Source organism: Nyctereutes procyonoides, unplaced genomic scaffold (assembly GCF_905146905.1).
Source record: "Nyctereutes procyonoides isolate TBG_1078 unplaced genomic scaffold, NYPRO_anot_genome, whole genome shotgun sequence".
Lineage (NCBI taxonomy): Eukaryota > Metazoa > Chordata > Mammalia > Carnivora > Canidae > Nyctereutes > Nyctereutes procyonoides.
In genome coordinates this window covers 16,514,901-16,536,806 of record NW_026575052.1, presented here as the reverse complement: position 1 = coordinate 16,536,806, position 21,906 = coordinate 16,514,901, and the positions used below count along the sequence as shown (strand labels likewise).

Genomic DNA, 21,906 nt, shown 5'->3' with positions numbered 1-21,906 from the left:
ACCATATCTTAGGTGATATGACAACCTAAGGATCTGCACATGCTATATGCTCCATAGATAATTTAGTAAAAAAGGAACAAATAAATAAGCCTGTGATTTCTTTTTTTTATATATATATATTTTTTTTAATTTTTATTTATGATAGTCACAGATCGAGAGAGAGAGAGAGAGAGAGAGAGAGAGAGAGAGAGAGAGAGAGGCAGAGACACAGGCAGAGGGAGAAGCAGGCTCCATGCACCGGGAGCCCGATGTGGGATTCGATCCTGGGTCTCCAGGATCGCGCCCTGGGCCAAAGGCAGGCACCAAACCGCTGCGCCACCCAGGGATCCCAAGCCTGTGATTTCTAATAAGCGAGGATGATCTCCCTTTTTAGAGATAAGGAAATTGAGACTAAGTGTTCATGTGCCTTTTGATTCATGGAATTTATGGCTGGTATACATCAGACCTCCCTTCCTCCATGACAGGCCAGTCCTGTCCCCCATCTCAACAAACAGAAGGCTATGTCTTCAAGTCACCAGTCCTACAGGGAACTGTCTTTTGGCAGCAGGATGAGAGACCTGGGTTTCCAGGTTCTGTTGCAACAAATTGCCTTCTTTAGTTTGTGCTTGACCGGATAAGGAAAACAACTCAAAAAGTCAACTCTGGAACTCAGGGTCAGGCCAGGACAGGGAGCATTATCTTTCTCTTCCTACTGCCACTGCTCAAGGCTGAATCTCTGTGTTTTCTCCTGGCTGATTTTGCCTGCTTCTCACTGGTCTCCCAGCTCCAGGCTTTCCCACTTGCACCCACTGTCTCAATAAAGCAGAGACATGGTCAAGTTGTTCTTCTGCTTAGCATCTTCTGTCATTAGGTACTGTCCAAACATTTCAATCTGTCACACAGGCTGGTCCTTATTCACTTCTTGGTCTCCCCACTAGGCAACCCAGGCTCCATCCATATTTGGGGAACCCCCTTTCCCAAGTATGCTATCTTTTGTGCCATTGTATGTGCTGTTTCCTCTGCTTGAAATGCAATGCCCTCCCTTTCCCCCTTGACCAAAGGGTGAACAAGTTCACTTTCAAGAACCAACTCAGGGACACCTGGGTGGCTCCGTGGTTGAGCATCTGCCTTTGGCTCAGGGTGTGATCCCGGGTCTGGGGATCAAGTCCCGCATCGGGCTTCCTGCATGGAGCCTGCTTCTCCCTTTGCCCCTCTCATGAATAAATAAAATAAAATGATCCAATTTAACCCTCCCTTTCTTGAAAAACCCTGTCTTTCCAGTCTGGGTCTCTCTGTCCTCTCTGTTCCCAGTGCCCTGGACATGTATTTTCCTCAGCACTTAGCACCCTAATTTGCTCACAAGGTATGCCTCTCTCTCCTGGTTGTCTAAGGAAGGGACATCTTCCTCATCTTTGTATCTGTTCCATGCCTAGCATGATGCCTCCCTCAACAGAGACACCAAAAACTTTTGTTGTAGTGTCTGTCTCCCATACGCCACCACAGTCTTATCTGCATATCCTGTGGCTAACAAGGGCTCAAGGAAGGAAAGCAGAGTAGACTGGCTAGGACTGTCCTTTTCTCCCAGCCTGAGCCCTCCAGCCTGTCCTGTAGGAGCCAGGTAGCTCTCTAAGCATCTTTGTTTCCACTCTAGTAGTTGACCTTGCTTACACACCCTCCCCTGCCCAGAACCATTGGTCCTCCCTAATCCATCACCTCTCTGCAGACCCACCCCACCCCTGCTCCATGTTTCTTATCCTCCCTGCTCTAGAAAACATTCTGCTTCCCCTTCCAAAATACACCAGGATGTTCCAAATCTCGGGGCTATTCTATGTGTCCTTGAAGTGCCCTTCCCCCATTTTGTCCACCTAGGAAGTGGCTGACAACTCAAACTATCCCATCCTCCAAAAAGTCCAGAGAGTATTCTCTCCTGTGGTACTCTGTATCTTGCAACTGTTATACCCATCTCAGTGTAGTAAGACTTTTTTTGTTTCTGTCTTGGCATCCTGTCTACCACAGCACCTGACACACAGCAGGGCCTCAGTGACTGCATGCTGAGAGCAGCAGGACATCACATTCTCCTAGGATAGTGGTGTTTTTTGGCTTCTGTGATACTTTAGGCAAGTCACTATAGTTCTCTGTGCTCATTCTTCAACTATAAGATTGGAGTGACAGCACCTACCTCCTAGGGTTGTCATAAAGGTTGGATTGAGACAAGGCCTATAATACACATAAGAATAATGTCCCATATACAGTATTCAGCCGTCAGAAGCTACCACTGTTTCCACAACCTCTGGTGCCTCAACTCTTCTCCAATGGAGAAGGCAGGACCCACAGAGGCCCCAGAGGCAAGAAGGGAAAGAAACAAATGACACACAGACTTAATGGGAGTATAAAAATAGGACTTTTCCCCCCCCTCATAATCACATCAATTATCAAAGAAACAAACAGTATGTAACAAAAATACAAAGCTCTGGTAAATTTTTTTTGTCTCTTTTTGTGGGTTTTTCTGCCCCTCACCCAACCCTCCCCAACAGCCCCTTCCCAGAGAACCCCTGGCTGAAGCCTGGATGCTGTCCCTGGGGTCACCCTGGGGCTTAGGAGAACCGGTGGTCCAGATCCCTCTGGGGGCTGGCTGAATAGGAGTAGGCCTTGCCCAATACCAAGCGGTCCCGCAGCAGCTTGAAGAAGGCATAGTAGTTGCTGAAGAGGATGAGCGCCAGTGAGATCGTCTGGTGCCACTTTTCAGAAGACATTAAGGAGTATAGCTGGTAGACAATGACAGCACCCTCCAGCAGCAGAAGGATGTTGAGGATCCGCAGCGGTTTGCTGAAAAAGAACTGCCCAGGAAAAGGAAGGCAGGGATGGGAAAGTATGTTCTAATAACCTGCCTCTTGGAAGGGGCTTCTGAGGGGGGGGGGAGGGTGGCAGTGAAGGGGACAAGCTCATGGGGCCCCATGCAGACGTGGGCGGGGAGGAAGACTGTAGGGTTGGGTGTGGACTTTGCCACCTCTCTGCTTTTGCTTGTGGTCGTTCTGTCAAGACTACTGCTTCCCACAGCAGTTGTTTAAGATCTTGCTGAACTTCTACCTCCCCCAGGAAGCTTTTCTTGAGAGATCTTGCTTGCTCACTCAAATTTTTTCTGGTCTACAATCAACACCTTGTTATATGTGATCCTTCTGGGTACAGTCAGGCCTGAACAAATTAGAATCTTACGACACAGGTGTGCAAAGTTATTACAGACTCTACAGCCTGAGTCACCCACTTCTTCATGGGGAGCACCCTGACTTAGGCCAGAAACTTCCAGGGCATGTGGCGACACCTCACTCTGACCTGGTGTTTTCAAAGCAAGGGAGAGTGCAGGAACTCAAGAAAAATGTTTTGATCAGTTTGAAAGAGTGATCAACGCTTAGGGAATCTTGATTCTGCAGGGGCCAAGGTACCTAAACCTCAAGAGCTGCTTACAGGATAAGAAGAGATGTGACAGGAGATGGGAGTCCAAGAAACCAGCCCGCCAGTCTCAGCTCTGCATCTGACAGTCTGCAGAACCCTGGGCAAGTCCCTTTCCTGTCTGGGGCCCAGATTTCTCTAATGTAAAGAGGGCACCAAGATCAATGATTTCTGAAACTGTGTTCCTTGGAACCCCAGGTTCTGAGGCAGCCTTTTAGGGGCCTACAGCAGTGGTGAGTGGGAAGTAAAGGGAGTTCCAACCCTTTTAAATAGAATGGTGCCATGAAATCCTATATACCAGACTTTAGTCTATGACTAAAGTGTTGGAAAAAAAGGATTTTGATAACAAAATAAGTAAATAAAATGGAGACCACTAGCCTCAGTGATTTTGAGTTCTTTACACTATGCTGAGGCCATGAGTCCTTACTATGAGACCCCAAGTTTCCTAGCAAAGCACCCTTGAACAAGTCAGATTCTAAGTCAATTTCAGCCTCAGAAAATGAGGATAGCCCTGGTACTCCTCTCACACACATCCAGCAATAGTTGGATGGAGGGTGTATGGCAGGTGCTTACCATTGTGCCTGGCACACCACACTGAATGAGAACAGTTACGATTTTTGCCCCTGAGAACCTCTCTTTTATTTTATCAGTTTTCCTGCCTCCACCTGATGTTTTCAAAGATCTGCTACCAAGTAAGCTGCCGTTATGAAGTCACCATATGGACGGCTGTCCTGTGCTGCACAGGTGGAGTTTCCTTTGGATTTGAGAAATGCTGAAAATGGCTTTCTGTTGCTAGGACATTATCCCCTGCCCCCAGATCCTCCCGCCTTGAGAGCAGCCCTCGCCCCTTCTTCCCTGGGGAGGAGACTCACGTGGAAGCGGAAGTGGGAGACGTCAGAGGGGATGGCCACGTTGTAGTGGCCCACTGCTTTGTAGACGTTCTTGCTGTGCTTCACCAGCACGCCCTGTGGCCACATGCATTCCTCCGTCCACCTGGAGGCACAGCCCAACAGTGCCCCTTATGCCCAGCTCGCCCCCAAAAAGGGGTACCAGAAGACTGGGCCTGGTGTGACCACCAGGGCCCTACTCCCATTTCTATTATTTAGACACAGTGACTTTCCTTTTTTGGTCTCAGTTGCCTCCTCTGTAAAAATGGGGTAAGAATCATGAGAAATCCACTGCACTGGGAGTCAGAAGGTCTAGGGTTGAGATTCACATCTGAGGGACTGTCAAGAAAACCCTTTCCCTCTAGTCCCACCTAGCGCCTCCAATTAGTCCACCAGACAGCTACCTGAGAGGTCTTGGGAAAACACCAAGCTGAGCCTATTCTCCACTCAAAACCCTTGGAAGTATTTTCAGTGCCCTTGGAGTCAAGTCCCTAAGGATTCGCCATGGCCTCTGAGGCTCTGCTCGGTTTTCCAACTCCCTCCTACTGCACAGTTTGTGATCAAGCCATTCAGAGCTGCTTCTAGTTCCTCCAGCACAGTTTACTGTTTCATGTCTCTGCATAAGTCACTCCCTTCAACTGGACTGCCCTTCCTGATCCCATCCTTCTGGCAAGTTCTTTCTAAACTCAGGATCCTCCAGAAAGCCTTTCTCCAACTCCCTAGAGTTCAGCATCCTTCAGCACCTCCCTGGATTTCCTGCTACTGGTCCACTCTCCTCAATGTTTCATTACTTATTTTCCTGTATCCCTCACTAGTCTGGGAGCCTTTGAGGGAGGGGACGGTGTCCATTTCAACTCTGTCCTTGGAGCATGGCACAAGGCCTGGCACAGAGGGGCCTTAGAGAGCACATGAAGGTGGGATGGTGGAATCTTCTGATTCTTCCAGTGTTCTGTCAGATTTCCCAGGGACTCCAAGGGTCCTGGGCCAGAGGACAGAGAATTGCTGTCCACGAAAAACCCTAACTCAGGTTCCTACCCTGTGGATTCATTCATTTAAAAACCAGTTATCAGGGCACCTAGGTGGCTCAGTCAGTTGAGCATCTGACTCCTAGTTTCAGGTCAGGTCCTAATCTCATGGCTCATGAGAGAAGCATCAAGCTCCGCTCTTGGTGGGAGTCTGCTTGGATATTCTCTCCCCTGCCCCTCCCCTGCTCACATGTGCACTCTCTCTCTCTCTCAACCATGTAAATAAAAAAATTTTTTTTTAAGATTTGTATTTATTCCTGAGAGACACAGAGAGACGCAGAGAGAGGCAGAGACACAGGCAGACGGAGAAGCAGGCTCCATGCAGGGAGCCCAATGTGGGACTTGATCCCAGGACTCCAGGATCATGCCCTGGGCTGAAGACAGGCGCTTAACTGCTGAGCCACCCAGGCGTCCCAATACATCTTTTTAAAAAAATTTAAAAACCAGTTATCATGTTATACCTAACAATGTGGATGAATCTCATAGGCAATATACTGAATGAAAAAGCAGCAGAACCAAGATTTCATTTATGTTAAGTTGTAGAACAGAAGAAGTAGAAGAAAGTAGAAAAATGGTTGTCTAGGTGGTGGTGGTGGGTGGAAGGTGGTCACTGGGAAGAGCCAAGAGGAAATTTTCTGAGAAGTTGTAAATGTTCTACATCTTGTTCTACCTATACATGGGTGTACAGGACTATCAAAACTCAAAGAACTGTACACTTTAAGATTTGTGCATTTCAGAGTGCCTGGGTGGCTGTCAGTTGGTTGTCTGCCTTCAGCTCAGGTCATGATCCTGGAGTCCCAAGATCAAGCCCTGCACTGGGATCCCTGCTTAGTGGGGAGTCTGCTTCTCCCTCTCCCTCTGCCCCTCTCCCAGCTCATGTTCTTTCTCTCTCAAATAAACAAAAATCTTAAAAAAAAAAAAGATTTGTGCATTTCAGACTTAACTACAGAAACAAATTGAGGGTTGCTGGGGGGGGGGAGGTAGGCAGAGGCTAGAGTAACAGGGTGATGGGTATTAAGGAGGGCACTTGATGGAATGAGCACTGGGTGTTAAACACAACTGATGAATCACTAAATTTTATCTCTGAAACTAATTATACATGTTCATTAAATTGAATTTAAATTTAAAAAAGATTGCACATTTCACCATATATAAATTTTACCTTAAAAAAACATGAAACACAAAACACCAAAATTTTCTGTGGACCTATTATAAGCCAGGCATTCTGCTAAGAGATGGCCAAGTGTTTAACAGGCAAGGATCCTGACCTCCAGGAGCTTTAGTCCTGGGAAAATAGGCAAGCGACTAAGCAAACAGAGTAGGAAGTGTTAGGTGCAATAATCACGATATTACAGGATTGTGAGAGCACAGGGGAGGGGGCCCTGAACTCATTGTGGGTGGTGAAGAAAGTATTGCTAGAGGAAGCAAACTACTAAAGGATGCATAGGAATTAATCAAGAAAGAAAGTTGGAAATGGTAGTCCAGGCAAAACAAGCATCATGTGGCTTAGGCATAATACAAACATATACAAAGAATCTGAGAATCTGGGATGCCTTGGTGGCTCAGTGATTGAGCGTCTGCCTTCGGCTCAGGGCATGATTCTGCAGTTCTGGAATCAAGTCCCACATTGGGCTCTTTGCATGGAGCCTGCTTCTCCTTCTGCCTGTGTCTCTCTGCCTCTCTCTGTGTCTCTCATGAATAAATAAATAAAATCTTTGGAAAAAAAAAAAAAGAATCTGAGGATCTGAAGCGGTCTGGTCTGGCTAGAGCACAGTATGAATGGGGAAGGCAGGGTAAAAGAGGATGCAGAAAAGGCTGGCAGGACCCAGTTCAGCAGCTGGGAAGCCATGTGAAGGGGTCTGGGTCTTCTCTACAGACCAGGACCATTGTGAGCAAGGCACAGGTTTCTCCTCATGTTCAGCTTTATTTTATCTTTCTATTCCTCCTTCCCCCACAGAGGCCAAGGCTAAGCTAGGCCCTCTTCTGGCTCATTTAGCAATGTCCATCCCCTTTCCTGAACCATTTGGACAGAGCCTGAGAAGAACCCTGACTAGCACAGAGGGCTATTTGACTCCAAAGGTTATGGTCCTGACCACAGTTCTCTAAGTTCTCTTACTTAGCCTTACCCCAGAGAGAACAGTAGCATCCCCGTTTTATAGACCAGAAAGCAAAAACCCAAAAAGGCCAACTGCTTGCCCAAGAACACTCATGTATCCCTTCTTGGAACATCAGAAAAGAGGAAGAAAAAAAATGACCATTGATAAGAAAATATAGCATTCTCATTCGCCCTAAGTCCTGGGGGCAACCCAGGGACCCTTGGGGGGCTGTGTCTGAGGAAATGGATAAGCCCCAAGCTAAAAAAAAAGGAAAGCCTGTAAACAACACCTATTATGGGATGCCTGGGTGGCTCAGGAGGTTGAGCGTCTGCCTTTGGCTCAGGGTGTGATCCCAGGATTGAGTCCCACATCGGGCTCCATGTGGGAGGGAGCTTGCTTCTCTGCCTATGTCTCTGCCTCTCTCTCTAATGAATAAATAAATAAAATCTTAAAAAACAAAACAAAACAGCACCTACTACAATGTTCCATGCTACTCCCCTGCATTATTTATTTTTTATTAAAAGTAATCTCTAGGGCAGCCCCAGTGGCTCAGCGGTTTAGCGCCACCTTCAGCCCAGGGCATGATACTGGAGACCCAGGATGGAGTCCTGCATGGGGCTCCCTGCATGGAGCCTGCTTCTCCCTCTGCCTATGTCTCTTCACCTCTCTCTCTCTCTCTCTCTCTTTGTGTGTGTGTGTGTGTGTGTGTCTCATGAATAAATAAATAAAATGTCTTTAAAAAAAAGTAATCTCTATGCTCAAGTTGTGAGGCTTGAACTCACAATTCCAAGATCAAGACACATGCTCTACTGAGCCAGCCAGGTGCCTCTGTAGCCTCCCTTGGCATCTCTGCTTCTTGGTGGATCTACCTCTAAAACCTGTCCTAGGGACCTCTTCTCTGCCACACCTTGTGCTGGGCCCAAGGCTTGGATTTGATTCAGGTGGGCCCAGCCTTAAGGAGCTTTCGGTCTAATGGAAAGTGAGGGTAACCTGGATGAAATGTACCGTAAGGTAGGTACTATGAAGGATGAGCCAGGCTGAGGGGAGGTCGACCTAGCACCTCAGGGCTCCTGAGCAGATGTTTCTGTCTCTGCAATGCTGTCCTGCAGCCGGGCTTCTTTCTCTCCATCATCCTATAACCATTTGTGTACATGGCTATCACCTCCACCACACCAACATCCTCAAGGACTACATCTCAGTCATTCCCTCTCTGTGGCTCTGCTTCCCTGGCCAGGGCTCACCATCGGCTGATATGGCACCATATCCTCTGACCAGACTGATATTTCTAAGGCACCTTGGAATGGGTTCCTCCACTGTTTAAAACCCTCCATAGCACCCTTCTGCCTGTAGGTCAAAATCCAAGCTCTTCTGTCCAATACATAGCACCAGGTCAGTTACAGCTCTGGGAAGGTAAATGTCTGCCAGAAAGGAGATGACCTAATGCTTGAACAATGAGTGAGCAGGTGACAGAAGCAGAGAAGCGGAGGATGAATGCAAGAGCATATTGGTCAATGAGGTGAATAAATAATGGTCAGTGAATGAAAAAGTCAATGGGTCTATGAATTTACTGCCTGGCCTCCTCCCACCTCCAGCACACTGCAAGTTACCTAAGCACAGAGGACACGTTTGCCTTGGGCCCTGCCATACCCTACTCTGGCCTCAAGGCCTAGCATATGAGATGTGCTCAACAACTATCTGCCAACTGAACGAATGAGTTGGTGAGGGAGGAGACCAGTGACTCCACAGGCACTGACCATAAGGGGGTAGACTGGGCAGGGGAGGGGAGGGCGACTCACGGGTGCTGCAGCACATTGGAGCACAGCGCTGGGTCCACCTTCTGCCAGCAGCCCAGGTGTGCAGCGGCCTTGTGCAGTAGGTCGCAGTAGCTGGCGGGCAGCAGGTGCTGCATGAGGATCACTGATGTGCTGATGGACACCAGCAGGAAGAGCTCACAGGACCAGCGCTTGTCATAGTAATGTGTGTTCTGGGAGCAGTAAGAGATGGATAAGGCCAGGAATGTCCATAATGGCCTCCCTCCCTCCCCCTTACCAGATTCTACCTGCCTCAGAAACCATGACAGCCTTCTGGGAGGAGGGGGGAGGCCTGAGACCAAGGATCAAACACCAAAGAAGACTTAAGCTTAGACCCTGTGGCCACTACTCAGTCCTACAAACTCTTCTTACAGAAAAATTGCTCCCACTGCTTACTTCTCTGAGCCAGAGCACAGGCTTTGGGATCCAACAGACATGAGTACCAATCTTGGCTCTGCTGCTTATGAACTATGTGATGCTGGGCAAGTCATTTCATTTCTCCATGCTCTAGCTTTCTCTTCTTTTAAATGGTAATAGTTACCAATCATCTCTGAGAGGTGTTAGGAGGATTATCACATTCATGAAAGCTCTAGAACACTGTAGGTGGTCAAGAAACAGTAAGTCGTCTCAGCCTCAAATCACTCAGGGCAGTCCATCCCTGGAGAAATGTTTCAAGCCTACTGTCAGCTGGGGAGGGACCTTCCTAGGCGACCATACTGCTAGGGAGAAAGCACAGGCTTTTGGAATCACTCAGGTCTGGATGAATCCTGGCTTTCCTACTGAATGATAAAGCTGGATACTGTGACATGCCTGGGCCACAATAGTCATAGTGAAATACATCACTGTTTTGTTATCAAGTACTATGAACAACAGTGTCATGTCCCCCTCATTGGCTGGGTGACAGGTGGTGCAGGTCACTTGGAGAACAGCCTTGTTCTCTCCACTCTACAATGGAGGCAGTAGTTACTCTAACCCTCCAGAGAACAGATAGCAATCTGATCAAAAGGGTCCACTTATTTATGCAAGCAGGAGGGCTCCTGGGGGGCAGGCAGCAGAGTAAGGCCCCAAACAGGTCCCTCCCCTCTCTGGGTTTAGCTACGCACCTTCACGAACCAGACAGGCACAAAGGCCACATAATAGGCACTCAGCATGGAGCTGACCAGCACTTCCTTCATGCGCCAGTTGAAGTCCATCTTGAGGAACTCCACCTCACTGCGGATGAGACTGGGGGACAGGCAGCAAGCATGGGTGGGCATGGCATCTGGGCCGTACAGCTGCCGTGTGTGCTGCTTCCACGTCTCCCTCAGTGTCAGCAGATAGTCCCGGCTCCGTGCCAGGCCACTGACGGCCTCCCGGGGCCCCATGGAGGCCATGTGGCTGAAGAGGTTGGTCTTGCGGAGGTCACAGTTCAGCTGCAGGAACGGAATGTACATCCCAAACCTGCTGGGGAATACAGTGGTGAGGGGAAGCCTGCCCATGGGCCACAATCCCAACCCTTACCCACGGAGGGAATCTTCTTTCCTCCCTGGGCCTTAGCTTTCCTGGCTACTCAGAGGGGTAGAATTTACCCCCATCTTTCTATTCAGCCATTCTCTGATCAGACATTCAACATAGGTGTTATTGGGTGCAGGCCAAGCGTTGTACCGAGCATCGGGGAATAGAGTAGGAAGCAGGAGATGAGGCCCTGCCTCGTGGTCTATTGCTAACAGTGATCCTAACAGCCCACATTCATTGGGCACACAAGTTGTCTTCTTTTGCTTCTCCTAAGAACACTATGCACTCAGTACTATTTTGTATCCCTCCAAAGAAGCTGTGGCTCAGCTAAAGGTTGAGTGTGAAGTGGATTCCCAAAGGTTACCCTAAGTAAGGAAGCAATACAGCTGAGATTCAAGCCCAAAACCATCTGGTACCAAAGACCAAGATACATACTAAACAAATACTATGAGTGATTAATTAGCTAAAAATGTACAAGGGGTGCCTGACTGGCTCAGTCGGAGAAGTATGTGGCTCTTGATTGTGGGGGTCATAAATTTAAACCCCACACTGAGCACAGAACTTACTTAAAAAAAAAAATGTATGCAGTACCACAAGAGAGGTCTAAGTTGTTACAGCTGCATACTTGAGAGTCAGCTCATCAGCTTGTGGAGGAAGGTGGTTCAGGAACAGTATTTACTATGTGCCTATTATGTGCCAGGCACTGAAATGGGCCCTTGAAAAGTACTAATCCCTTTCCTTGTGCAGTATCCTTAGGGCTGTAGCTAATTAGTCAAAGGGTGCATCGCTGCTATCTTCTTTTTTGGCTGGTATCTTTTTTTTTTTTTTTTTTTTTTATGATAGTCAGAGAGAGAGAGAGAGAGAGGCAGAGACACAGGCAGAGGGAGAAGCAGGCTCCATGCACCGGGAGCCCGATGTGGGATTCGATCCCGGGTCTCCAGGATTGCGCCCTGGGCCAAAGGCAGGCGCCAAACCGCTGCGCCACCCAGGGATCCCTTTTTTTTTTTTTTTTTTTATTTATTGGCTGGTATCTTTTGAAGAGAAAATTAGATGGACCCAAAGCCCAGGAAAGTAGATAAGTAGGGAAAGTAGATAATTTTAAAAAGTAGTTAAGAGCCAGGGCACCTGGCTGGCTCAGTTGGTGGGGCATATGATTCTTGATCTGGCAGTTGTGAGCTCAAGCCCCCCACACTGGGGCATAAAGATTACTTTAAGTAAAATAATAAATAAAAAAACAAATAAGTAAATAAATGGGAAACAATAGCTCAGTACATGGAACATTGTAATAGGTGCTATTTACAGGCTTTCCTTTTTTTAGCTTGGGGCTCATCCTTTTCCCCAGGACCTCAGACATAGCCCCACAAGGGTCCCTGGGCTGCCCCCAGGAGTTAAGGCCAATGAAAATGCTGCATTTTCTTATCAGTAGTAATTTTTTTCTTCCTTTTTTCTGTTCCAAGAAGGGATACATGAGTGTTCTTGGGCAAGCAGTTGGCCTTTTTGGGTTTTGCTTTCTGGTCTATAAAACAGGGATGCTACTGCTCTCCCTGGGGTAAGGTTAAGTAAGAGAACTTAGAGAACTGTGGTCAGGAGCATAGCCTTTGGTTGAATAGGCCAGGGTTAAAATCTCAGCTCTGCTAGTTACTCGCATTGTAATTTAGAGCAAGTTATTTAATGTATATGAACCTCAGTTTCCCTAATTTGCCCTAAGTTACATAGCTTGTATTGATTTTCTACACTTAGTCAGGCGTTACTCCTAGTGTTCATAAATACTCTCTTTAAACCTTCCAACAATGCCCAGCACGGTGCTTGATCCAAAGGAGAAGATCCATAAAATTTTGTTTAGAAAAGAGAGATCAGTGATTGTATGGGACAGAAAAGAAGACTGAAATGGGATTCCCAAAACACTCTTCAGGACACCTTGTGGGAATGAAGGAGGGGGGAACCTACAGGAACATACAAGGGATTCAGACCCAAACTTAAGTCCAAGTATTTAAGAATCTCCCTGGTTTTGCCTCTAAGAAGGACTGCAAATATAATTAAATTATTTGGTAACAGCAAGTGACTGCTCCGCAGGTCACAAGTTAGAAGCAACCTCACATGTAAGATGGCAGATTCCCTCTCCTTTTCTCCACTTAAGACGTGACAGTATAAAAATAGAAAAGAAATTCCTATCAGCAAAAAGAATGGGAGTGGGATTATCAGTTCACAAGTGATTTTAACAAATTTAGAAAGCAGATGGAAACATGTTGACAGATGAGGAAGGAAGCCATCATCTAGAGCAGCGTTGTTCAACACAAATATAATGAGAATCACATACATACTTTGAAAATTTCTAATAGCCACATTAGAAAAAAATATGAAGCTAATTTTAATACTCAACCCAATATATGCAAAACATTATCATTTCAACATATAATCAACATTTACAAATGAGATTTTTACTTATTTTAAGATTTTACTTATTTATTTTAGAGAGAGAGAGAGAGAGAGAGAGAGAGAGAGCTAGAGTACACAGAAGTGCCTGCAAGGAGAAAGGGGAGAGGAACAGGCAGAGAATCTCAAGCAGACTCCACACTAAGTGCAGAACCGATGCAGGGCTCAATCTCACAACCCTGAGATCATGACCTGAGCCAAAACCGAGAACCGGATACTTAATGGACTGAGCTATCCGGGCATAACCTACTTTCTTTTTTTGTTGTAAGTCTTCAGAATCTGAAGTTTATTTCAGATTATAACACATTTCAAACTAGCCTCTTTCAAATGTTCAGTACAACAAGTGGTTAGAAGCTACTAAACTGGATGTAGGTCTAGAGTGTATAGGTCTAGAATATGCTATGAGAGGGCTGCCCTGGGGGTAGGAGCTTATCTGCCCAGTGACCCAAGTAAGACTCTGGCTTGAAGTAGGCATAGCTGATAAAGGGTAGAAGCAAGCAGCAGGACTGAACAAATGGGATTAAGCAAAGATCTGTATTTATTTGTAAGAGTCAGTCCCCTCATTCTCTTACCTCATGCAACTCTGAAGGATTCTTCTGTAAAAAAATTTGAACAAACTGTCTAGGGAGAATTGTGGTCTCTAATGGGGGCACCCTAGAGTAACCCCCTCACTCTGGCTTCTGGCCTATTGGAGCCCACAACCCGACAACTAGCACCATACTCCCTCATCCTAAAGCAAAGTCTGCCAGTCAGTGTGTCCTACTTATGTACTTAGAATTCCTGATCAAAACTCCCACTCACATATACAATGGCAGAGGGAGACGAAATGTGGTTCAACCTATTCAGTCCTTCATTTGTAAGTGTAAAGAGACAACCAAAGAAACTAACTATGCTTAGGGGATCCCTGGGTGGCTCAGTGGTTTAGCGCCTGCCTTCGGCCCAGGGTGTGATCCTGGAGTCCTGGGATCTGGATCAAGTCCCACATCAGGCTCCCTGGATGGAGCCTGCTTCTCCCTTTGCCTGTGTCTCCGCCTCTCTCTCTCTCTCTCTCTCTCTCTCTCTCTCTCTCGAATAAATAAGTAAAATCTTAAAAAAAAAAAAACTATGCTTATAAAACTAGCAGCATGAAACAAAAAACTGACTCTAGTAGAAAGACAAAATTCAGGGAACAGAAGAGATTTTTAAAACAAGAACAGAATGCTATGAGAAAAGAACAATCAGAAAACAAGAGGCCTTAGAAATGAAAATATGATGCTGAAAAACTCAGTAAAAAGCTAAAAGATAAAGTTGAGGAAATCTCTCTAAAGGCAAAGTAAAAAGAGAGAGGAGTAGGATAGAGAAGGCAGGATGGAGGGAGGGAGTAGAGGGAGAGAAAAAGAAAGATGAGAGAAAGGGAGAGAGATGAAAAATATGAGAGAAAATATAAGAGAAACAGATGATCAATCTATGAGGTCTACCACCTGATGAACAGAAGTCCCATAGAGAATAGAAAAAAATGGAAGGAAGAGATTATCAAAGAAATAATAGAAAAATTTCCTGTTCTGAACAAATACCCACATCTCAGGTTGAAAGAGTCCTAGAGTACTGATAAGATGAATGACAAAAGTGCCACACCAGATACCACCTTGTGAAATTTCAAATCAAAAGATTAACAGGGTATTTCTAAAAACTTTCAAAGGAAAAAACAAGTCATCTACAAAGTAACTGGGATCACACTGGCATCAGACTTCTCATTAGAAACACTGGATGCCAGAGACAATAGAGTAATATCTTCAAACTTCTGAGAGAATATGAATTTGAACTTAGAAATCTACATTTAGCTGAATCATCAATCAAGTATGAGGGTAGAATAAAGGCATTTTTAGACATGCAAGGCCTTAGAATGTATAAACCTCCCACATACCCATCGTTAAGGAAATTACCTGATAATGCACTCCAGCATAATAAGGGAGAAAACCAAGAAAGAGGAAGACATGGGATCCAGGAAACAGTGGATCCAACCCAGGAGGGCAGCGAAGGGAAGTCCCAGGCTGAGAGCTGTACAGCAGGCCTAAAGAACAACCACTCCAGACTGGAGCAGGAGGATGGAAGGCTCCAGGAGGGATGTCTTTAGGGGGAAAAATGGACTCCAGGCAACAGGTAGCATGATTGAGAGGCTGGATAAACTTGAGGATATGTTGAAGGCCCATCATTCTTTTGTCAACAAGAAAAAAGAAAGGCAATTAGAACTCCAAGAAAATAAAAAAGGCTGTATAAGAAAGTTACAATCTAAATATGAAGCAAACTAAAATGTATCATGATTTTAAGCAATTGATGGAATGTAAGAAAAGAGAAACCATTTGACCTTGACACAAGGAACTTTCTTTTTTTAAGAGGCCTAAGATTATAACTCAGTAACTATAGAGAAGGAATATCATCTATGCATACTACTTGGCCCTGAAGTGAATAATATTTTCATACTACTTACTGCTTTTTAGTGTTTAGAATTAACCTTAGACAAAGAATGGAAGACTTGAATGTGGTTATAGAGGATAATGTGTATGTCATGCTTAAAAACATAAGAGAATACCTGCCAGGAAGTGAGAGGTGGAAGAGGGGAGGAAAAATGGACGAGTAGAGTTCCTAAGATTACTGTCTACAGAAAAGGAATTAAGATACTATTGTTGATGAAATTAAAAAATACAGGCATACAGATATTATTGGAAAAGATAATCAATAGAGCAATAACAGTTACAAAGTACTGGGAATAGTATGGATGGAAGGGTGAACTAAGTAAATCTTCATCTGAAATTGAAGGGAATCAGTGTATATGTGTGCATATATGGGTATATGGTATGCTTGTACATGCATAAAACATTTCCAGGATATATAAGAAATCAGAAGTATTGGTGGTTGCCTCTTGAAAGGGAAACTGGGCAGCTGATAGACAGGAGCCAAGGAGACTTTTTCATTCTATATTCTTTACACATTTTGAATATATACATTTTACACATATTTATACATTTTGAATTTTAACTCCGTAAACTATTATCCCACTATAAAATCAATCCTACGTTTTTAAAAAGAATAAAGATACAAGGATGCTAGAATTATGGGGTAACTTTGGAGAAGTGGGTTAAAAAACTGAAAAGTGGGGTTGGAGGCTGCTTTTCATCATAAGCTTTCTGCACTCCTGGATTGATTTGCTGTGATATGCCTTCCCTATGTTAATAAAAATTTATAAGTGAAATAAAAAAATAAAGCAAAATATGAATACTGGGTGATACTTGTGTTTGAGGAGAATGGATTCACTGAATAATAACTACAAAGTAAAAAAATTAAGGTGACTGTTGACAGCTGTAACCAACTAACCCCTAGAGGGCCGTTTGTTAATATCAGAAATATAAATGGACTGCACCTTTCAGCACAGTAATTCGGTTTCTGGGAATCTGTTATACAGGACTATTAGACAAGCAGGCAAAGATGTACGCAAAAGAAGGTTCCTTACTTCATTGTCTCCAATAGGAAAAAGCTAGGAACACCTCAAAAGTTCACCAATAGAAGACAAATACGACAACTGTGAAAAGCCTATACAACGGGATGAGATCATTAAAAAAATGAGGCCAACCTCTATGTTATACCCAAGTTATATGATTATGTGAAAAATGTAGTAAATTGTGCAACATCATGCATGGATTAATTCCTTTTTTCTAACAAAAAAAAAAGTACATGCATATGCTTGAACAGAAAAAAGTCTAGAAGGATATGTTGCAAATAATGGTTTTCTGGAACACTGATATTAGAGGACTTTCCTACATTAAAAGCTTCTGTAAAGTTTAATGCTTTTATATGACACATGTCTCACTCTTATAATTAAAAACTAGTTATAAGTGAAACAGGTGCGATGGGGCTCCTCCCATGACAGTGCCCTTTTCATCATGCAGGGTAGAGAGGAATGAGTATCCGGCTCTGAAGCTTCTCAGGCCAGAGAACTGGCCCAGCCTGAGGATGTTCATGAACCAGAAAGAAAGGCCAGGGATTGGGCAATGACTGTAAATGCCCGGGCAGCCAGGAACCTACCCTAGGCACAGCCAGAGTGGATGGCTTGCCAAAGTTCTCCCCAGTTCAAGGCCAGAAGGGGGCAGTCCTGGGCTCCTCCCAGACACTACCTTCCCATCCTCAACAATCTAGGCTCTGGAGATGGAGTGACTGAGCAAACAGACACCAAGACTGACATACACACACGTATGTGCAGATACACGCACACACACATGCATGCAGACACACACGTTTCATGCACAGACACCCACACAGAAACAGGCACACACGCCGGTGCTTGCATGCACAGAGCTGGGGGAGGCACTGAGAGATTACATAAACACTAAGATACAAAAAAAGACAGGAAAAAAAAAAAAGAAAGAACTGGAGAGAAAAAGGAAGGGAGAGGGAGACAAAGCCCATGCATCCTCCTCAGGAATGTTCCTTTGGCCTACACACACAGATGTGAGTCCCGTTCTGACCTCCCCCTGGGTGGCAACTAGAGTAAATGATGCCTGTTCTCTCAGTTTCTGCTCCTGCGGGAGAAAGCTAATCACCTTATTCTCAGGAGGCTAGGTCAGACAGTGGGAGAGTCTTCCAGGTATGCGGGCCTGCTGACCCAGCCACGCTCAGGGCAGATGTCAGGAGCCGGGTGCTACGCGGTGAAGGGTGAAGTGAGGGGTACTCACGGATAGCAGAGGAACAGGAGGTTCAGGAAGGAGTAGGTCCTGAAGAGGTGGATGAGGGAGCGGCACAGACTCCAGCCTGTTGCCGTGAGAACGGTGAAGCGGGTGAGGAACAGCAGGACCGAGCGTAAGAGGGAGACCTTCCCCCTCTGAGAAGCCTGGGTCAGGGCGAGATAGGACGGGCTGGGGCCTTGGATGGAGGCCACGGGGGTTGTGCCCAAGTCCCGCCCAGCATGGCCTGCGATCCCACCCAGGGAAACGTGGGGACAGCAGCCTGGGCAGAATCTGGCAAAGTGAATCTTTTTCCTCAATGCCCAGCAAACACCAAAGAGTGATGGGATGATGTAGCATTCTTCAACCAAGTTCAAAGGGAGCCCCAAGGAAATGCCTGAGGCTTGAAGGGTTTGGCATGTTTCCTTGGTACCCCCCGGGGGAAAGGGGAGTCCCAAAGTCCCCGGCCAGCCTCTAGGACCCAGTCACCTCCTTCACGATGGACCCAATGAAGCGGCGGCCCAGAACGATGGTGGTCACCATCAGCAAGTTGAAGTCGATCAGGTGGAAATTCTGTCAGGGGGCAGAGGCCAGGGGGTCACATGGGCCCCCTGCCCATAGATGGGTGTTTTTCATACCCACCTCCCCCTGCCCAGTCCTTTCCTTTTTTTTTTAAAGATTTATTTATTTATTCATTCAGAGAGAGCGAGAGAGAGGCAGAGACACAGGCAGAGGGAGAAGCAGGCTCCATGCAGGAAGCCCGACGTGGGACTCAATCCAGGGTCTCCAGGATCACACCCCAGGCCGCAGGCGGCGCTAAACCGCTGTGCCACCGGGGCTGCCCTGCCCAGTCCTTTCCATAAGGACTGTCCCCACTCTCTGACCTTCACAGGCCTCCACCTGAGTCAGGCCAGGAAATTACCTAGAGGAGCAGAACAGGACCCAGAGGAGGGAAGTGGGACAGTCCCTGGAGATAAGAGAGTGGTGTGTGAGCCCTCTTGCTCTGATCACCCATGACCCTGTCCCTGAACCTCTTTTTCTGCATGGAGATCTTTCCACTCCTGAAATACTCATGTATGCCTGTGGCTCTTATCCCGCACAGGACTTAAGACTCTGTGCTCCTTTAGGCAAAATCTGTCCGGTTTCTCTCTGCTACCTTTAAAATGCCTAAAATGGTACTGAGCAATGAGGGGTGAGCGTTCAGGAATCATTCGCTTCCCATTCCTTCTACGCTCTCCATGCCCAGCATGAGGCCAAGTGTACAGGGCGCTTGGTAAGCTACGCTAAACTGAAACCAAATGTCATGAGCACTGGAGCGCGCACACACACACACACACACACACACACACACACACACACGCACACAGCTGGTCCTAGCTGGGCACCTACCAGGGAGGTGTGGGAGGGTGGGTGGGAGGGTGGATACCACCACACTGTCTTGTAGATGTTGATGTAGTGCACGAAGAGGGCTATTAGCTGGCAGAAGAAGAGCTGCAACTCAAACAGAATGCTGGCCTGGACTGGCAGTTCAGGGATCTTGCAGTGCTGAAGGGGCACAACCGTCTGGGTGGCCAGTGGGGGCTGGAAAGGCCCGTCCCAGAACTGCTCCTGGGAAGTGAGAGGGAAAAACATTAGGAGCTGACCAGAGAACCCCACCAAGATGGGCTTCCAGGACACAGGATGGCGGGGCTGGATCAGAAAGGCAGCTCATGGCAAGGATTGAGTTTCCTGATCCTGCCTGTCAGACAAAGGAGCCAGCGAAGACTTTCCTATCCCTAATCTTATTTAGGCCTTCCAACATGTCCCAGGAAGGAAAAAAATATTAGATCCATTTCACAGATGAGGAAAAGGAGGCCCAAAGAGAGGAAACAACTTGTTCAAGTCATGAGAAAATCAGGAGCAGGACCGTATACTGGAATCCAGGCCTTTGGGCTTATTATACTATGTCCTGCCGCATCTACCCAAGTGAGCACCACCTGAGCTTTTTTGCTGCTTGCTATACTCAAACCCCCATCTGCCATCTGGGGTGTCATATCCTAAAGTCCAAGCCTAGTAAAGAAGAGCTTTGTTCGTATTGTCCCTGTGAGCCCACAGCAAGGGGAAAAAGACAGAGGTGTTTTACCTGGTGCGGGAACGGACACTGGTGACCGATGCACTGGAAGTATGGCCCCCACCAGAGCCCCCTGAGGATCCTGGCTCACACAGTGGATTTCGACAGTAAGATGTCCTGTTGGGACCTCTTCGTCCTCCTGTGGGACTCAACATAAGGTAGATCCTCAAGCCAGAAGGCGTATATCAAGGATAATAGCAATGATACTGGCTACTAGTTACTGGGTGTCTCATTGTATGATTCAATTGCAGAGACCTCTGATCCGGCCCCTGTCTACCTCTTCAGCCTCATCTCCTACTATTCTCTGCCTGGCCTCCATGCTTCAACCATACTATCCTTTCTCTCCTTAAGCAAACCAAACTGTTACCTCTTGTACTTGCTGTATCCTATCTGCAAAGCCCCTCTCTGACTGCCGTTTTTAAAGTATCTGCCTCCTTAATTCTCATTTCTATTTTTTTCTTCACAAAGAATTCACCCTTGGAATTTCTTATTCATTTATTAACATATTTATTGTCTTTCTCACTAGAATGGAAGGTCAGTGAGGTCATTACATTTTTGTCACTGTTGTATCCCTCACCCCCACCACAGTGCCCGGTATAAAGTGCCATGAACTACATGTTGATGAATTAATGAAACCAGCAAAGTAAGTTTTCCACAGGTTAGGAAACTGAGTTTACAACGTGTCACAGGTAGTTTGGGTCTGAGGCTTGAGCTGTTAGGTCTGGTATAACACTGCTCTGTTCAGATCCTACAAGTCTTATGATTCTGGGCACCCTTAAAGCCTTTTCCTCAAGAGTCCGAGATCCAGCTTAAACAAGTATCCTTGTGTCTCATGGTCAGGAGCAGGGTCTGAACATAGAGTCAAAGATGTGGGCTCTGGGAGAATGCTGTGGTGGTGGACCCAAAACCTATTTCTCTAGGCTTAGCAGTCCACCCCAAGCTCCCAGGCACCATCCTGCACAAAGGTCCTGTACGAAGCTCCAAAGCACCACCCAGTCCTAATCAAAGTTACAGCCTTATTCAAATCGCTGCTGCACAGTCTACACACAACACACCCCACCCACACACACCCCTGGCCCTAGCTTCTCAGCTCAGAAGCTTTTCCCACACGTCTCCAAAAAAGTACTTGTCAAGGAGCTCTGCACCCCACCAGCCCCCACCCCAAAAGCCCTGTTCCTATAGTATTATACCTGGCTTAAACATCCCACATGTGCACCCTCAGCCCACAACTCTGCCCACACTTAACTCCTTTCTTTAGAAGCTCTTACACCCACATAAAGCCCCTGGGCCCAGAAGCCCCGCCTACACACTTGTCAGCCAAGAAAACCCGCCCACAAGCCAATAAAGGCTCTCTTTGCCTAGAAGCCCTTATCCAGAATGGGCTCCCTAGGTCCGCAAGGTCTCCTTCCCGCCCCAACGCCCCCAGCGCAAAGACCCTACAGCCCAGAAAGTCCGCCCCCGGCCAAGCTCCAACAGCCCCGGGGCTCCGCCCGAGCACCAACGCCCCGGCGCCCGCCTAGCCCCGTCCCCACTCTGGCCCGGGCGAGGATCCTCCACCGAGCCCAAGCCCCAACAGGCCCTCTCCGTTTTAGAGGCCCCGCCCCTGCGCCAATGCCCCGCCCCCGCGAGCGAGGCCCCACCCCGCGAAGCGACCGGAGGGGGCGGGGTCCCTCTGCGCCCCGCATCCCCTCCCCCTTCCCTCGCTGGGATCCCGTCCGCGTGGGGGAGCAGTCAGCATCTTGGCCATCCCGACCCCCACGCCCGCTTGTTCCCCGGCCGAGCCGGACCCGCTCCTCTCACCCATCTCCTCCCCCCGGCGCTCTCCGCTCCGCCGCCGCAGCTCCTGCGGGCAATATGTCGGAGGCGACGGCGGCCGGGAGAGGACTAACCGCCGCAGCCCAGTCCCCGGGTAGCAGCCGCGCGCTCCCGC

General features: G+C 47.1%; 1 protein-coding gene across 1 annotated transcript; it reads right to left on the bottom strand.

The window, feature by feature from the left end:
* Positions 1-130: 130 nt before the first annotated feature.
* Positions 131-21,879, bottom strand: TMEM39B (transmembrane protein 39B). The gene is given in 10 exon segments (XM_055332073.1): positions 131-2,816; positions 4,299-4,419; positions 9,231-9,418; positions 10,349-10,685; positions 17,879-18,033; positions 18,356-18,439; positions 19,256-19,449; positions 19,452-19,474; positions 19,989-20,115; positions 21,777-21,879. Coding segments are annotated over 10 exon segments (1,476 nt in total). The 5' UTR covers positions 21,781-21,879; the 3' UTR covers positions 131-2,573.
* Positions 21,880-21,906: the final 27 nt, after the last annotated feature.